We start from the raw sequence: 19,850 nt of genomic DNA on the forward strand, positions 1-19,850 counted from the left end.
TCTTGCGTGCGCGGTGGTAGCGGGGGATATAGCGTCCTACCAGGTAGCAATAGTCTGTGCGGGTGACGGGGTGACGACAGCTGGTGTGCAGCGGTGTCTTGTAAATAATATTTCCATTCGGGTACAATAATACGGGCCTGTCATTCACCACTATAATATTGTTTTATTTGATTTTGTACTCTCTTGTTAGTTAGTTGGTACTTGATAATATTAATATAGACAGTAGTCAGTAGACACCACATTATAGTTATTTTACATTTGGCTGCGTGTTGCGAGTATATTTCAGTGTACACTTGCACAATGCACATCGTGGTTTAGCGGACCTGACACATTTTAGATCAGCTAACTAGCTCATAGCTGAGTTAACGATTGACGATTGTACGTATAACAACTACATTGTCGTATTTTTGTTTTTACTTTTGAACTCTATTTAAATTAAAATGTTTAGTATTTTTAATAAAAATAAAACAAATTCTCGTGTCACCACTAAAAATCATACTTTGACGAATGACCAACTTATAGAGGAATATAATATTGATGATCCCATTATTCCATCGATCAATAAAATAAATGTAGTTGAACACAACTGCAATGATTTGGGAAACATAGAAACTGGACCTATGCGCCCCATACTAACAGTAAGTGGATTAACTATGTATGTGCTTATTATGATTTATTTTTAAAGTACCCAAGCATAGATTTATTATTATAATATTATATGCTTAATATTTTAAACATCCGTAATTTAAGATATTACACAAGTCTTGTTTATTTTTATTTGACACATTTTTTTTTTCAATTAGATATTTAGAAAAGGTAGTATAATTTATTTTTTATAATAATTTTATAGGTATCTAATATTAATTGTCTTTTTTTAATTCCAGGCATATCCAAAAAAAAAATTTGGTTCTCAATTTAGGTCATTCAGCTGTGAATATTTCAATATATATAAGTGGCTTGAATACAGTATTATGTGCGATGCAACATTTTGTTATGCTTGTCGGATGTTTGGTAATAAAAATATGGAAGATACTTGGACAACAATAGGATTTAATAACTGGCATAAAGTAGGTTAAAATAATTAATTTGAATATATTTAATACTTCTAAAAGCTCAACTTGTGAGTTAGATTGACTAGGGAAGTTGGAAGTTAAAATCGTACATACATAAATAAATAAAGATTTATTTGATTTTGAAAATTAAATTGTATACTTACTGTGTTATTTTATATAGCTTTCAGAAAGATTGAAGAAACATAATTCTTCTAAGAGCCATTTGACATTTGTTTCCAAACTGGCTCTTAGTATATCAGCTAAAAAGTCTGGGAGTGTACTATCACAACTGTCTGCTGCACATTAAGAAGAAATTAAGCAAAATCGAAACTATATGTGCCATATTATAGATATAGTTTTATACCTCAGTAAACAAGGAATGGCATTTCGAGGCCACTATGAAGAAACTACTTCACTTAATCAAGGTAAGTTTTAAAAATAATATTATATTACCATTTTTTTGAATACAATTAAATAAAAATATAGAATTCAGTTTTGAGCTTAGCAAAATAAACATTAGCTTACAGTATAGGAGTAGTTTTTTTCTTGGTGTTAACTTTAGATTTATATTTACTTATTATTTAACTATTTAAAAATAAAAATAAATAATTAATTTTAAGGTAATTTCAAAGAGTTATGCAACATGTATGTAAAATCAGTACCGGGATTTCAAAATATGCATAACCGGCATGTTAATTATACTAGTTGGAAAATCCAGGATGAAATTATTCAATTATGCGCTGATGAAGTTAATGAAATTATTGTAAATGAGGTATGTTCTGTTGGATTTTTTGCTCTGATGTGTGATGAAGCAAGGTAATTATAATAATATAGTCTTGCATGTAGGATTAATATTTAATATTCATTTAGTTTTACTGAAAACTAAATGTTTTAGATGCCATAAAGAAGAGCAATTATCAATATGTATTAGATACACAGTTGAGTTAAATATTCATGAACGGTTTTTAGGGTTTGTTAATGTGTCTAGTGGTCAAAAGGCAGACCAGATTGTAACAACCATATTTGAATTTTTTAAAAAACAAAAAAAATAGTCTGCAACATGTAAATATTGTAGCACAGTCATATGATGGTGCCAGTGTAATGTCTGGTCACTTAAATGGTGTACAAACTAAAATAAAAGACCACCATCCAACTGCCGTTTACATACATTGTATGGCACACCGTTTAAATTTAGTTGTTGTGGATGTATGTACATCAATTAAGCTATAACATTTAGAATTTTTTATCAAATTTATTAACAAAAAGTATAATATTATGTATTTAAATTTTGATTTAGGAGGCTCGTAATATATTCAATACCCTTGAAGCGGTATATGTTCACTTTTCAAAGCCTACAAGCAATATTAAATTATGTGAAGTACAGACTAAGTTAGGTTTGAAAAAAGGTTCTATAATGAGGGTTTCGATACTCGTTGGGTTTGTCGTTTTAAAAATTGTAAAGCCATCATTGAAAATTATGTTGCTATTGTTGATACACTTAAGATCGAAATTGAGGATCAAGCTGATAAGAATGTGCCTCAAGCAATAGGTAGTTGTTATTTTCAATTGTATAAATATAAATATTTTTTTTCTCTTTAATAGTTTAATTATTAAAAACTGTTTATACTAGGAATTCTCACTTCAATAGGAAGAAGTGAATTTATTGTTTTAGTTTTTATTCTCCATGAGGTATTAAGTATAATAAATGTATTAAGCAACCAACTACAGAATATTGATACTACATTAGGAAAGTCAGTAAATATTATTAATGGAGTTATATTAACATTTATATAAAAGCCTAAGCTCTGATGAGTCGTTTGGTAACCTTTGGACAAGAATTAAACAATTTTCTGAGGAAAATGAAATAGATCTTCAAATTCCAACCACAGGTATATTTTTTGTCTTGTAAATTTAATTGTATATAAAAATGTATAAAAACAAGTTATAGCTAGATAGGTACTTAATATGTTTTGTTTAGGATCAAAACGTAAACGAAATCATCCAAATAAATTGAATGATTTTTCTTTATTTACCAATAATAGTGCTCAACATGAAACAGTAGATAAGGATATTGCAGTTAATGTTTATTGGAGACAAACAGCTTATATGGGTGTAATTGATCAAATAATAACTAATTTAGAAAAAAGGTTCTCAGCTGAAAGCTTACAGTTAGCAATATCAATAGATAACTTTTTAAGTCTTGATTTTGAAAATGGCATGCTTTTTATAAACCACTATAAAGTAATTATGAATTATAATATTATGAAAATATAAAATTGTGTAACCTTACTGTTCCTTACATAATCCTTAATATTTTATGCAGGACCTTTTAGAAGTATGCATTCATAGTTTAAAGGCAGAAATAATTGTTCTAAAAAACTGTCTACCAACTAGTTACAATTTTAAAGACATAAAGAAAATAATAAATAAGAATGTTTATCCAAATTTATATCAACTGATTCAAGTTGCAATCACAATACCTGTATCATCAGCTACGTGTGAAAGATCTTTTTCAGCCATGCGAAGAGTGAAGAATTGGCTTCGAACAAGTATGGGACAAAATCGATTTACAAATCTAGCTTCAATATGTATTGAAAGAGACATTACAAATAACATTAATAATGAAAAAATTCTTAATAAGTTTGCATTAGCTAATAATAGAAAAATAAATGTATTATAATATGAGCATTATTATTTAATAAATTTATATTGTGATATGCTGAAATGATATTTTATGTTAGATTATTTAATGATTGTATAAAAACATTAAGTTTGTATGTACATAAAATAATTTTGCCAAAAAAAAAGGAAAGGGGGGGTTCTTGTGTTGTGCTTTAGATTTTAGCACTCCCATACATTTTGCCCTAGTTGCGCCCATGGGTGGTGTGTGTACTTAAGTTAATGGTAGGAGGGTAACTCAAATAAATTATATCAATTGGTTGGTTATTTGTTGCTGTATAATACACACATCTAGATGATAGTATAATACATAAGTTTAATTTACAGCAATATAGTATGTAGGTATATATAATATAAAAAATATAATAAGCATGAATTAATAATTAATACGACCTGGACCAACAGGTGAACAGTGTATAAGCAGCTATTGAGCTGTATCGCCCAAATAAATATAAATTGAGAATATTTACAGAAATTAAGATCCGTTTTTACCAGGTGATAAATAATAAATGTATAATAAAGGTATGAAGACAGCCTTCAGGAATATAATATATAATAATAATAATAAAAAAAATTCACCGATTGACGGAGTGCCGCCAGCCAGCCGCCACCTGTCTCTAATGTATATGGATGACACTCACAACATTATAATAAATTATATAAATTTAAAATATAAGTACAAATTATTAGACCAATGATATAACGAAAATTACATTAGGCGTTGTGTGCTACAGTGGACGAGAACACGTACCGATGTGATCATACCTATCTATTTCGTCATGGTTATTATGGTGTTTACGGGATTCGGGTGTAGTTCCGTCTATATTGAATTGTGTATTGAAACCGGTTGCGGCTGAACGAGCCAGCAGAGCGCGCCAGTTAATTGGTATTGGATAGCATCTCGTTACATGCGCCACCCACGGCCACAACCATACTCCGATAATTGTGAATAATTTTATCTCCAAAACGGGAGTGGGGGTTGTAACGCAGAAAAGTCGTAACGGTGCTCTCCCCTCAAATAATTCACGCCTACTTTCTCGTGATTGTCTTTTGGTACGTATTTGACTAGGATCGTCGACTTGAACATTGCCGGTCGATATTTTGAGGGTTTCTCAACGGCCTTCCGATTCAGAATACTTTCCGGGAACGGCATGTACGTCGATCCCCTCCACAGGCGTGTTCTCGCACACACTTAAGAGCAGTCCGTCGATACACGATAAGGCAAATCCACTAAATTTCTCGGCGTACGAGTGTTCTTGGGCTAGAAGCCTAGTGAAATCACGATCGATCAAACTCTCGACATTACTGTGCGCGTACAGTTCGCGGGCCGAAGTTTTAAACGCGTTATTATGAGCTGAATTGTGCAAGTTAGGTATGACGTAGGTGGTCTCCAATTTCAGGTTGTATATGATCGGGCCAATACGCACGCACTCTCGTAATTTCTGGATTAATTCCGACTCTATCGTGTTGAGGAAAGCGCGATAACTGGCTACGTTATCTACATTTTTTCTAAAATACCACACCAACGTCCGATTAAGTGAAGACTCTATCTCGATAAAGCCGTGCGTATTAACCGTTTGCATGCGATCATTTTTCCATTTGATATTTTTTTGAGTATTTTCAGTGTAACTCACGCCTTCAACGTTCGACGGTGGTGAGTCTAATCTTGCGTGCGCGGTGGTAGCGGGGGATATAGCGTCCGAACAGGTAGCAATAGGCTGTGCGGGTGACGGGGTGACGACAGCTGGCGTGCAGAACGTGGTTGATGAGACAAGAAGCGGTGGGGTAGATGTGCCCGCACGGCGGCGAGACAAGTTGACTGTAGGTGGCCGCACATCTGACTGAGTGTGTGGCGTAGTGATGGGGGTTGCCCTCATTATGATTGATGCGCGACCTAGCATAGATTATAGAGATATTACTGTTATAATTATTATTTTAGATATTTATAAGAGAAAAAATCATTTACCCATTGAACCACCTATCCGTACAGCGCTGTAGAATTCAGGAGTGTTTTTAGCGATCACTATTTCAAAAATAATTTAATTAATAAGCCTGATATAAGAAAATCACCGTTGGCCGGAAAAAACATCGTATGTCTAAAATTCTAATTTTACAGTATACAAAAAAACTGATTTAACAACTAATATTCGAGATATGATTAATGCAACAAATTAGATTTTAGTATAATTAATAGTTAAATAACAAATAAATTACACAGAGGTTTTTCCGGCTCAACGACGTAATATTTAATGTTCTTACTATGGCAATTTTGAACGTGGATATTGAGATTGTTCCGCCGGGTGAACGTCTTGAAGCATATCCCACACGTATTTGCCGGTTCGCCGTGAGTTGTAGCGTGTCTGGTCAGATCACTTTTACGAACGTACACTTTTTTACATACCACGCAGCTAAACATTTTTAAAGATTTAATACGAGAAAAGTTATTCAACAGATTGAGCGAGGTAATACGAATATCGGAATGTACGCCGGTTGTAGTTGTTCTGCACTGACCGTCTGATCTGTAGAACATATGCGGCTTCGGTGGGTACGAGTATTGGATTCGGTGGTGGGTGGGCGGGCTGCGACGGGTACCCGATATTCGTAAACATTATAGCTGCGGAGAGTAGCGACAACAATATACCACTCATGACACATATTATGCCAAGGGTGGCGGTGGCGGGTATCTGATAATAGGGAAGAATTTTACGTTTTTTGTGATAAGGTGGTCAGTTTTTAAAAACTAAATATTACACTTTTGTTTTGCAGATAATTTTAAGCTGGATAGACTGGTAGCACTGCAATTCGGTCATCTCCTATAATAATATTAATATCACGTACTATTTTCAGTGTAACTCACGCCTTCAACGTTCGACGGTGGTGAGTGTAATCTTGCGTGCGCGGTGGTAGCGGGGGATATAGCGTCCGACCAGGTAGCAATAGCCTGTGCGGGTGACGGGGTGACGACAGCTGGCGTGCAGAACGTGGTTGATGAGACAAGAAGCGGTGGGGTAGATGTGCCCGCACGGCGGCGAGACAAGTTGGCTGTAGGTGGCCGCGGTTCCGGGACATTTGCGGTTGGGACATTTGCGGTCGGCACCTTTTGAGTGCCATTTGCGGTCAATTTATTTCTATCTACCTGACTATAAGATTTGGGTGCTATATATAATATTTTATATACTATATACTTAATTTATGCTAATATGTATAATATAATACTTTTTTACTATAATTGATATAGGTAATTATATACTTGTTAATCACAATTCACTGTACTTACATAAAGAACATAACCTAATTTTTTTAAAATCTAATGACAAACACAAAAATTAAAATTAAATTAAAAAAAAATTTAAAAATTTAAAAAAAAACACACATTGTAAAATTGTAAAATCAATACATTCATCGCTCCGCTCAGAATCTGAAATGCACATAATAATAATATTTTTGTCAATCACAATAATTGTGAATTACTCACCTACTTACACGTTATACGCCATACTGCCATAGTATGAAAATGTGTTGGCCGTGATATTTATTTATACTGGATAAACCAATTTGTGATACAGCCGTTTGGTTGATTGTGGATATTCGATGTCATTATCGATAAGGAGAAAACGTTTACGTTTACGTATATTTTATTTTATTTTATTTTTATTATCATTCGTTCACTCATCGGTAATATAAAAAGTACTTATAAAGATAATGCAGATATTCGATTACACTTTAGAATGTATTCTGCTTTAGCTCATATTCCAATTAGTGACATAGATGAAGGTTGGATTATTATAATGAGTACCTAATACACCTGATAATGATAAACTTAAATTATTTTATAATTATTTTATTGAACAGTGGTTGGAAAATCCAATTATTTCAAGGGGAATGTGGAACTGTCATAAAAGAAGACACAGAACCAATAATATTGTTGAGGGTTGGAATAGTAAACTTAATAAAATATTAAATACACCACAACCAACGTTTATGAACTTATATAGCTGTCTTAAAAAAGAGACTGAAAATGCGGAACTTTTATATGAAAGAAGCTACTTGAATATGGAAGGTAAAAGGAGAAAAAAAATGTACATACAATTAGACGAAAGAATTAGAAAAACATTAGTAGACTATGAATTAGATAATGATTTAGAAAAATGCTTAAAAAAATAGCTATTATACAAAAATTAGAATAAGGTTATGTTTAGTATGTACTGTGAGTCTGTGAATTGTGATTGACAAATATATTATTATGTGCATTTTTATAATAATAAATATTTTTAAATTTACAAAGTACAGTAAATTGTGATTATTACGTGAATTTTTAAACACGCCAGTAAAAAATACTGCCTGTCCTAAGCCTGGAAAAGTGTGAAGGGAAGTTTACATATGTAATGAATTATAGTAAAAAAGTATTATATTATACCTATTAGCATAAATTAAGTATATAGTATATACAATATTATATTTAGCACCCAAATCTTATAGTCAGGTAGATAGAAATAAATTGACCGCAAATGGCACGCAAAAGGTGCCGACCGCATCGGTGCCGACACCGGTGGCCGCACATCTGACTGAGTGTGTGGCGTAGTGATGGGGGTTGCCCTCATTATGACTGATGCGCGACCTAGCGGGCGTAGACCGTTTGGGCGAATCGACCCAAAATATAGTCCGTTTGGGCGAATAACTATATACCGTTTGGGCGAGGGTTTAGTCAACTTAAACTACCGTTTGGGCGAATAGATATGTACAGTTTAGGCGAGAATAATTCAATTAAAAATTAGACTTAGAAATTTCAAACCACATATTCAAATAACTGTTTTTTGATTTTGATGTTAAAAATATATATGCTACTGGTACATAATAATTGTAAGTATAGACATGTAATGTATATAGTTGACAAAAAAACTTGGGACAATACGAAAATGTCCCGTCTCCAAAGACATTTTTAGATTTACACAGGAGTTGTAAATTGTCACGACACGTTATAATAACAATTGACTTTTGTTGATTTACAAAAAAAAATTGCTGATCATTGTATTTAATTGTTGATTGCATATCATATAATTGATTAAATGACTCTTTTTGCGATTTTGGTAATATTCGGCTCATGATTATGTAAATGTGTTGTCATCTCTAATATATTTTTTAAATGACTATCAATTAAGACACTTACTTTACATTTTTTGTTTGTACAACGAAATCAAATTGTTTCATTTTGAAGAATATTTGATTCCGTGTACTTGAACTGTTCGATAACTATACATCTTTTACCTCTTTTCGTAGTTAAAATATGTTTTAAATCCATTTTAGGTAAATGTAAAAAAATAGAAAAACTCACAACTGACTACTTTTGTTAAAATTAATTTTTAAATACTTGTACATGGAAGTATTATTCAAGACACTACACGTAGCACACTACAGTGTTATTATGTACAACTTGGACAGCGTGTCTGAATCGTAATCTTATTTTTGATAATAGTGATTAATAACGATTAGCAATATTGCAATAATATCATCGGTATTGTCCGAGTTGCGGTCGCAATAGACGAATTGCGGTCTTAATAATATTGAAGGTAAAATTAACGTCTTAATTGCGGTCAGTATCCGGTTATCGATTATCCGATGAGCTCTTATCCAATTTTCGATAATATGCGATGTTGCCAAAATTTTGTAATTTATTATTTTCAAGGAATTTACGTCAACGTAAGTCCACGTTATACCGTTTAGTCTATTGCAAGACTTTTTGTATCAACACGTCAAAATGTCACAACTATCTGTAATGTATAGTAAAAAAGGGAAAATGTTGCTTGTATTAAATAATTTTAAATTTAGAGAGTACCGTCTTCTTAAGACAGGAGAAATGTCTTGGAGTTGCACTAATAAAAATTGCAATGCAAAACTCTACACTATCGGGGAAAAACACTTATTTTCAAGAACGCAAAATTACCATAAAAATCATCAAGCCGATACTGTTCAAATTTTAAACAGACAGAAGATAAATAACTCGGTAAAAAGGAAGGCTGATGAATTATCATTTTCGGAAAGGCCAAGGAAAATAATTCGTCAAGAGGTGGAGAAAGATGTCAATATTTTGAATACATTCACAGACAGAAACATGATTCGCATAGGTAAATAAATGAAATTAATAATATAGGTGAAATACCTAAAATTTTAAAATGTAATACAAAATTTCTCATAAATTATAATAGTTATTCTTAATTAATCTTTATTGTTCTTAGTATTTAAATTTTAAATCAAAATTATAATTTTTATAAAAATTAGAAAATTCAAAATTTCTGATTTCAAATTAACAACGTTTTTTTGTTTATTTTCGTTTTCATTTTTCTACCTATTTTAATTCCAAACTATTCATTTTTAGGGAAAAATATTAATCGTGCAAAATTTGTATTTTGACGGTTTCGTTTTTGTATTTAGCATAATAATATGTAACTATGTCAATATTTAAAACATAATAATTATTATTAATCATATTTTTTACCGCAACTAGGATTTTTACCTATTTTAATATTTAACCTGTTTTGATCCCGACCGCAACTCGGATTTTTTTTTTTACCTGTTATAATCTCGACCGCAACTCGGTATCAACCATATCCTTTAGAGACTGGTCAACACCCTGATACGTATATAATATGTATATACAAGAAAAGTTCAAATCTAATTACTCGAACAATAAGCGGTTTTGATATTGTCAAATGCACATTTCTCATTTGAAAATAAATTTCTCTACGCCACCGTCCCTTTTCAGCACCATTTACTTAGATTATTATCGAGTAAATCAAAAACCATTGTACTGCGTAGTCGAACAGCAAAGAACGCCACGTTACAGATCCAAAAATCAAATAGCGAACGGCAGATAAACATATTAGTAGACGCAATAAAAAAAATAAAATATGATGAGGATATTTTTGTACTAATATTAATGATATTTGGGAAAAAATTAGAAGCACACATTCGGCATAATAATATTGGCACAACATTTACGGGATTTTCACAATAAAACAATAAGTATAACTAAATTGTGTATTTTTTTTTTGTTCTGTTAATTGAAATCATTTAAAATAAAATATGAAATTGAAAAAGTAGGTAACCGCTCTGTATTTAGTTATAGGTGTCGAGTGTACCACGTTATTGAGTAATAGTCACTGTAATGTATGTGTTAAATTTGAATTCAGTGATAATTAATCATTGCATACTAATTACAATTTTGAGTGAAGACGGTCCGCTGTCATCCAATTGCCTACCCTGCAAGTACTTACCTGTATTTTATGATTGATATTATATTTTATATTTTATAACAAACCAAACAACGTTTCATGTTATTATATTATTAGTAGGTATATTAGGTTTATAATGGTATTAATTTAATTTATTTTACCATAGTATTAATAGAAGACCTATCTGTCACCCGGTTCTTACCTCGCACGCAGGTAAAAATAATTTCACTCGCCCAAACGGTACAAATGATAGTCGCCCAAACAGACTATTAATTTTTTGGTAAAAATTATTACCTTCGCCCAAACGACCACCGGCCGACCTAGCATAGATTATAGAGATATTACTGTTATTATTATTATTTTTGATATTTATAAGAGAAAAAATCATTTACCCATTGAACCACCTATCCGTACAGCGCTGTAGAATTCAGGAGTGTTTTTAGCGATCACTATTTCAAAAATAATTTAATTAATAAGCCTGAGATAAGAAAATCACCGTTGGCCGGAAAAAACATCGTATGTCTAAAATTCTAATTTTACAGTATACAAAAAAACTGATTTAACAACTTATATTCGAGATATGAAGAATGCAACAAATTAGATTTTAGTATAATTGATAGTAAAATAACAAATAAATAACACAGAGGTTTTTCCGGCTCAACGACGTAATATTCAATGTTCTTACTATGGTGATTTTGAACGTGGATATTGAGATTGTTCCGCTGGCTGAACGTCTTGAGGCATATCCCACACGTATTTGCCGGTCCACCGTGAGTTAGGTTAGGTTAGGTCAGATCACGTTTATGAACTTACACTTTTTCACATACCACGCAGCTAATTATTTTTAAAGATTTAATACGAGAAAAGTTATTTAATAGATTGAGCGAGGTTATACGAATATCTGAATGTACGCCGGTTGTTTCGCACTGACCGTCTGATCTGTAGAACATAATATGCGGCTTCGGTGGGTACGAATATTGGATTCGGTGGTGGGTGGGCGGGCTGCGACGGGTACCCGATATTCGTAAACATTATAAAGGCTGTAGAAACTAGAAAAATTCGGTCGCTAGTACTATGTAACACATAAGGGTATTCCTTTTATAATTTACGGTATTACAATACCCACATTCGTGCAACACTGCAACATGATGATAGCCGCGGGGAGTGGTGACAACAGTTTACCACCCATGACAGTATCTGCCCAAGCCTGAGTTAAAAAGATAAAGTTAAGTTAACAGTTAAGTTAATTTTAACTTTTTAACTTAAATTTTTAATTTCAATTTTCATTAACTTCATTTTTAACTTAACTTAAGTTAAGTTAATTTATAAATTATTGAATAATAAATAACAAACGAAAACAAAAACAAAAATTATTATTGATGATGCATATTATTACATAACCATTTACTAGAATAGGAAATTGGAAATATAGTTAAATTTATTTATTGAGAAAAATAACTTACCTGTACATATAACAATAGCTATTTAGGTGTATCGTATATATAAATTATAAAGATATACCATACGACATATGTGCATATTGTAATAATAATAACAATGATAATAATTCATAAATACTAATAAGTTATAACTAATAATTAATAAGTAATATGATATTATATTATTATTATGAATGTAGATGGACATATATTCCAAATAGTTCCACAATTTAAATACTTAGGTGTCCTCTTAACTCAGGACAATGAGTTAAAAGTAGAGATTTCCAAAAGAATGCAACTGGCCAATAACTGCTATTTTGGTATTGGAACCCTGCTAAAATCGAGATCAATATCTTTGAACTTAAAAATAAAAATATACATGACATTAATACGTCCCGTCGTCCTATATGGGTCAGAAACATGGGCACCAAGAAAAATAGATGAAATAAAACTAGACACATTTGAAAGAAAAATTTGAAGACGTATATACGGACCCTGTTTCGACTCAAGAACCCAAGAGTGGAGAATTCGAACCAATGAAGAACTACAGAACTTGTTTCAGAGACCATGTATTTCAAACGAAATCAAAAAAAGAAGACTGTTGTGGGCAGGCCACGCCTGGAGGAAAAAAGACGCTATGATTAACACAGTAATCAGGGAAGAACCGAAAGGAAAGAGACCACTAGGTAGACCACGCCTAAGATGGGAAGATTGTGTGAGGAAAGATGTTAAAGATGTTAAAGAGGTTGATCCAGGAGCAAACTGGAGAGAAATAGCAGAAAATAGAATAAATTGGAGGGAAATTTGTTTTGCGGGATGGTCTTAAAGGCCGGAAAACCCCCCCAAAAAAAATTATATTATTATATTGACATAGATACAAATCACAAATGTATAGTTCTCAAGAACATAACATTAGTAAATATTTTCGCCATAAATAAGTTATTTTAGATTCTGAGCGAAGCGATGAATGTATTGATTTTACAATGATGGGTTTTTTTTTTTTTCGAGAAACTTGATTTTGGTTTTTGTTGCAACTCTAAAACAAATAATCGTAGGTACATGACATTTTGATTGAATATAAACATATTAGTATTTTCTATACACGATAAAATTGTGAAAATAATTTGACTCTTTTTGAGCTGTTTACGGACATTGTCAGTTTTAAATTTTTTTAGTTTTTTTTTCTATAAATATCAATAAAATTGTATTTGTTGGGTAAAAAACGTGAAAATTTAATATAAGGCTCCTCATATATCGTTCTAATAGCAGTTGAAAAATATTAAAAATACATAGCCACAATTTTTTTTTATATGCATTTAAAGTTCAAATTTTAACAACATTTATCAAATTTATAATTTAATAATTATTTTGTAGTTAAAAATGTATAAAATGTTTAACTTTTATGGCTAAGGATTGAAAATTTAAAACAAGGCTCTACGTAAATAGGTTATATATAAATTATTTAATTCACAATAATATCATCAAATATACTTGGTAATATCATAGGCTAACTGACCGTTTTCGCTCAGAATCGTTTTTCTTATACAATGATATTATATCATTGAATTCAAATTTAACACCATCCATTACAGTGACCCACTTGTAACCTACTGTTAGTAGAGCGACATCCACTTATCCACCTTTTTATTATTTTAAACCGTATTAATGGGTATTTATATAGATATTAAAAATAAAAAAAATAATATTAACTTAACTTAAGTTAATAAGTTAATTGAAAATGTTCATATAACTTTTAACTTAACTGAGTTTAAAGAAAAATGAGGTTAACTGTTAATTTTAAACTTTTTAAAATGTGTTTTATCAACCATCTTGATCTAATTTGCTAGATACAATATGTTGAAATCGAAGCACTTCTTCTGGTAGACATTTTGTGTAATATATTTTGTTAATAAACACCATTGTAAAACTACTAGTTTCCTCGCTCCGCTCAGAATCCACAATAACTATAAAAAACCTGTGTTTTTATATTTTATATTATTTGGTTACAGAATAACCATCTTAAAGCGGGAAAGTGGATGTCGCTCTGCTGTACAGTAGGTTATAAATAGGTCACTGCATAATGGATTCTATTAAATTTGAATTCAATGATATCATATCATTGTATACGATAAGCGATTCTGAGCGAAGGCGGTTCGTCAGTCTGGATATTTTATATTGTTATTATATTTTATTATTTTAAGTTGAACTAATACTATAACTTACAATAAAACCGTTATTTTAGATCTAGGGATTTTACAATGGTGCTTAATTTGTGAAGTAAAACTTCTTTCTTGAGGTGTGGGAGGAAAAAAAATTGTAATTAAAAATGAAACGACACCTTTGATGCTAATGTTCTCGGAAATTACTCGACCGATTGTCTTGATTTTTGTTTTTAATGAAAGATTATACCACGGAGAAGGTTCCTTTTGCAAAAGCATTTGTCTAAGTTCATTTACATGTGAGTTATCTATTAATTAAAATAAACGTGTAAATTGTACAACTTAACACGTTTGTTTATCACCATAGTAACGAATAAAATAATAATATTATAAGGACTACAGCGCTAACCACTCAGAATCGTTTTTCAAATACAAAGGTTTATCATTGTATTCAAATATAACGCATCCATTACAACTACTGTACAGCAAATCGGTACCAACTTGTCCACCTTTTGAAGTAAAACTTCTTTCTTGAGGTGTGGGTGGAAAAAAATGAAACGACAGGAAAAATAAAACAACACGTTTGTTTATTTATTTATTTCGGAAGTCATGCACGGCGGCGGCAGAGTGCACGTTTATTTTTATTGTATTGATTTGTCTCACTTCTCCCTAATTTACTTATAATTTCACGGGCCCCAATACTTATGAAAGAAGTTTTACTTCCCTAGAGTGTAATGGCTCACACACTCTCTCACTTTTCTTTCTTTTTTTATGCTGTATACAAAATTTCTACCAGAAGAAATTCTCCGATTTCAACATACAGTGTCTTATCTTTTAGAAAATTAGATCAAGATGGTACTTTAGAGAGGTCATTTTTGGATTTTCTCAATAGTTATTTAATTCAACAGGAAAAACTACCAATAAATTACGAAAAACAGCTGAAAATGGGATTTTAATTTCTAACGCTTTGTATATGACCATAGGAACGAATAAAAAATAATTTATTTATTAAATAATAACTTTAAAAAAAATCCAGACTGACAAACCGTCTCCACTCAGAAACGTTTTTCTTATACAATGGTATTATATCATTGAATTCAAGTTTAACACAATCCATTATACATTGACCCACTTATAACCTACTGTACAGCAGCGCGACATCCACTCACCTGCTTTTTATTTTTATTCATTTATATGGTGATAAACAAAGCGTCAGAAATTAAAACCCCTTTTTTGCGGTTTTTTATAATTTGTTGGTAGTTTTTCCTGTTTAATTAAATAACTATTGATAAAATGACCACTCTAAAGTACCATCTTGATCCAATTTTCTAAAAGATAAGGTACTATATGTTGATATCGAAGCACTCCTTCTGGTAGAACTTTTGTATACCTACAGGATAAAAAAAAAATAAACACCTTTGTAAATCCACTAGCTTCTTCGCTCCGCTTAGAATCTAAAAAGCATAATACATACAATTAAAGACTTATAATTTAATTAGATTTCCAAAAGATAATCATACATTGGCCAGCTTGGATGGGATTTTTCAAACAATGTTTATCCGAAGTAAAACCCAGGAGTGTAGTAGGTACCTATGTTCCACCTTATTTTACTAAAGACTATTTTGACCATTTTTAAGGAGTGTTATTTTTAAAATATATCATTCTATACATTTTTCCATTACACAGTTTATATCATCGAATTCAAATTTACTACATCTATTATGGTGACTCATTTAGACAGCTGTTTTACAGCAAAGTGTTATAAGTTATAATAATAACTGTGATCTTACAGCGACGTACTTTAAATACTCATCTATAACTTCAGAAGATGTAGAAAGGAGCTTTTCAATCTACAAAAACTTATTGGTAGACAACAGGAGGGCATTTCTATTTGAAAACCTGAAGCACACTCTCGTGATCCAGTGTAACAATAAAGAATAATTTTTTATTTATTAATATACGAAGACACGAAGTAAAATAAAACATGTATGTACATGTAATGTAAGTTTTTTAAATTTTAAGCTATTTTAAATACATTTTTTTAATGAATTTTTTGAGTTTTATAAGTCATTTTTGCATTTTTTTTTAAGGTAATTTTTCACGATTTTTAAGGACATTGAAATCCCAGCCCTATTTATAACTTTTTTTTCAATTTGCTTCCCTGATATTTGCAGAGTTCTAAAAAAAACAATTTTAAGTGATTGTTGTTGCATAATTTATATATTTATATTATTGATTTTTCGGACATACATTAAAATTCTGGAACATAATATAGCTTTCAATATCGTAGGTACTCTCCTTGTAATTTGTTGCTGTAAACATTTTACAGTATTTACGATTTATTTCCGATACCGTATAGGTACTTAAGTGAAAAGATTAATTCGTCATCAATTGTTACACATATAAATGTACAGCTGCTGGCAATTTATACGTACGTTCGTATGTGTATGTATGTATGTATGTATGTATGTATGTATGTATGTCTATTATAGCGTCCAGCTATTAATGAAGGCAGAACCGAAATGGTATTAAAAACATTTTAGCGAAATTGCAACTCGATTACATCGACGTAAATTCACAGCTGTGGATGTAGTAAATATATATCTGTAACAATCTTTACCATTTGAAAGTGTAGAACTTTCAATATCACTGCACATTACTCGACTCGTGCATCAAACACTTGAAATGTATACGAGTATATTATTATATTGTATGTGTGTGTGTGTGTGTGTGTGTGTGTGTGTTTGTGTGTGTATGCACTGGCCACTAATTTATTGAAACGTTGGATAAATTGCAAACATGTAGGACGAGTGAGTGTGTGTAGTATATCAGTATATGTTTAAATATTTTAAGAGTATCGATGAAACAACGCGTATATTGTATAATGTAGTCATATATTATAGGGCAACGTTTTTACCGATATCGAATTAATATTTCAATTAAATATTGGAAATAAAAACTTATATGTAGTTTTGTATTCATGGTATATTAGGATTTGTATGATATACGATTTATAAACTTGAGTATAATAACAGTTAAATACGTAATTTTGATGTTATGATAAAAAAGAATCTTTGTATTATAAAAACTGTACTTACATTTAATTAATTTTTATGTGATAATACCTACACGGTATGCAGGTATATATATGTAATTACATTTATTAACTTAATGAACTATAAATTATTATTATTACTATTAACCTAACCTATATATTATTCAATATATTATACATATAAAAATAAGTGTACATTTTGAATAAATTTTATAACTCAAGATTTACCAAACCAATTTTGATGAAAATTTCAGAGCATATTAAAATTGATATGTAGATGGTTTCTGTGAAGTTTGTACGCTGTGCAATAAGTGGTTCCAGAGTTATGGTTTCTTAAGTGCACACCTGGTGACATGGCGAAAAAAACAACAACTTCTATACAATTATTTTTATCTAAATATAATATAACCCATAGCGACTATTAAAAACTAAAAATTTCTATCGTAAATCTCAAAATTCCTGTTTGAGCACCTACCGGGGTTGATCATTCCCCTTTTTAAATTAACCTATGACACTCACAAAGAATGTGGCTTTGTATTGGTGAAAGAATTTTCAAATCGGTTCAGTAGTTTCGGAGTTTATCCCGAACATACAAAACAAATGCTATCATTTTATATATTAGTATAGATAAAAATGAATGTTTGTGAGTAGATAAGACCTCTGGGAAGAAGATAAGCTAATTTAAAAAGTGTTGATTTGTTTTTTTTTATTCATCGGATTTTAGTACGGTTGCGTTAGGCTTTTGTATTAATTGATTATATTAATCCTCCGTAGGTGAAATTAAGTAAAAATTACAAACTTGGTACAATTTTGATACTTTTGAGTTAAATCATACACTTACGTACAAACAGCACGGAGTCCGCGATCTACCACAGGTAGATTGCCCACCTGATAATATACTGCTGCGAATCATAATTTTTATTCCGGGCAACAGAAAAGTTAAGATAAATTTTGAACACCATACACCATACACCGAATATTAAATAACGAATTGAAAAAAGTTTGAGTCATACAATAGAATTTATACTATAGTGATTCTATACAAATTTAAATTTATGCAGTCATGAAGCTTATATAATTATTATACATGTTAAAATCATGATGTTTTAACTGTTATAACTTATATGTCATATCAAATCAAGTTTCAATGATACGAATTTCAAGAGATTAGAGGCAAATACAATTTTAATGATTTTGACTTCTGTATTTTTGAATTCTTTATTAGTATTGAGCCTATAAGAATTTTCAAAGGAGGTTAAATGAATTCATATTTTAGAGGTTTTTGAGTTATTGAGAATCAAGATAACGAAATTCGACTGTGCAACTAAAATATTTGTATAGTTCTGCTGCAGTGAGAAGTAATGTTACAGTGTAATATTTAAGATGAAATGTATATAATAATGTACAAAACAACACATATTTGTTGAAAACATTTATCATTATTTTTTTAATACTAAATACTCTAATAGAATAAAAATAAGAAAAGATAAAGGAAAAATGAAAAGTAAGAGTTAAAAATGGTCTATTAGGGATATTATAGTAAAATAACACGTATACAAATATGGTACGAAAGGGAACGTCGATGACCTCTATTCGACTATTGTCCTTCTAAGAGTGAATCGCTGCGACGACCCCGACTACTATAATGCATATTGTGTTAAACGGTATAATAAGTCAGTATTTGTTTATGTAATAATAGGTTTACAGTGTGTAACAGATAGAACTGACTATTGGAATAACTTTTGTTCTAATCAATACTTTAATTTTTTTTTATATTTATATAATATTCATAGTCACTTGCGCTACACATATTATATTATACAAAAAATTATTTTTATTTTTTAACACTGAAAATAAAAAGTTTAAAATTTAATTTAAATTTTATTGGATATATTCAAAATAGCCAATTTATGAATCTGATTATAAGAACAATATTTTGATAGTAAAAATATTTAACTAAGTCAAGTAGTTTATTTTTTACAGTTTTTTAAAATATCAATATTTTTTTGATTAAGAAGATGCTTTACCCGCATGCGTTGTCTCCGTCTTACAAATGTACAACACAGCAAAAAACTGTTTTGCGCGGGATATAACCACTTCCTTGGTATTTATAGTAGAATTGCCAAAACTCCACAATGCACAGGGAACAACTTTGTCTGTGTCGTAACCTTTTTTATTATTTGGATAACATAAATAAAATTAAAGTTATCAGTTTGAGACAGGTTTTTTTTTGCGTT

General features: G+C 30.7%; 1 protein-coding gene and 1 pseudogene across 1 annotated transcript; one reads left to right on the forward strand and one right to left on the reverse strand.

Annotated features, from left to right (window-relative positions):
- The first annotated feature begins 1,728 nt into the window (after window positions 1–1,728).
- Window positions 1,729–2,282, forward strand: LOC132942642 (zinc finger MYM-type protein 1-like; annotated as a pseudogene).
- Window positions 2,283–3,996: 1,714 nt separating this feature from the next.
- Window positions 3,997–6,221, reverse strand: LOC132943851 (uncharacterized). The gene is made up of 3 exons (XM_061012975.1): window positions 5,991–6,221; window positions 5,698–5,754; window positions 3,997–5,625 (listed from the first exon to the last, which is right to left on the reverse strand). The coding sequence occupies exons 1-3, from the start codon at window positions 6,145–6,147 to the stop codon at window positions 4,844–4,846; spliced, it is 996 nt and encodes a 331-aa protein (XP_060868958.1). The 5' UTR covers window positions 6,148–6,221; the 3' UTR covers window positions 3,997–4,843.
- Between the last annotated feature and the right edge of the window lie 13,629 nt (window positions 6,222–19,850).

The sequence above is a fragment of the Metopolophium dirhodum genome, chromosome 4 (genome assembly GCF_019925205.1).
Source record: "Metopolophium dirhodum isolate CAU chromosome 4, ASM1992520v1, whole genome shotgun sequence".
Taxonomy (NCBI): domain Eukaryota; kingdom Metazoa; phylum Arthropoda; class Insecta; order Hemiptera; family Aphididae; genus Metopolophium; species Metopolophium dirhodum.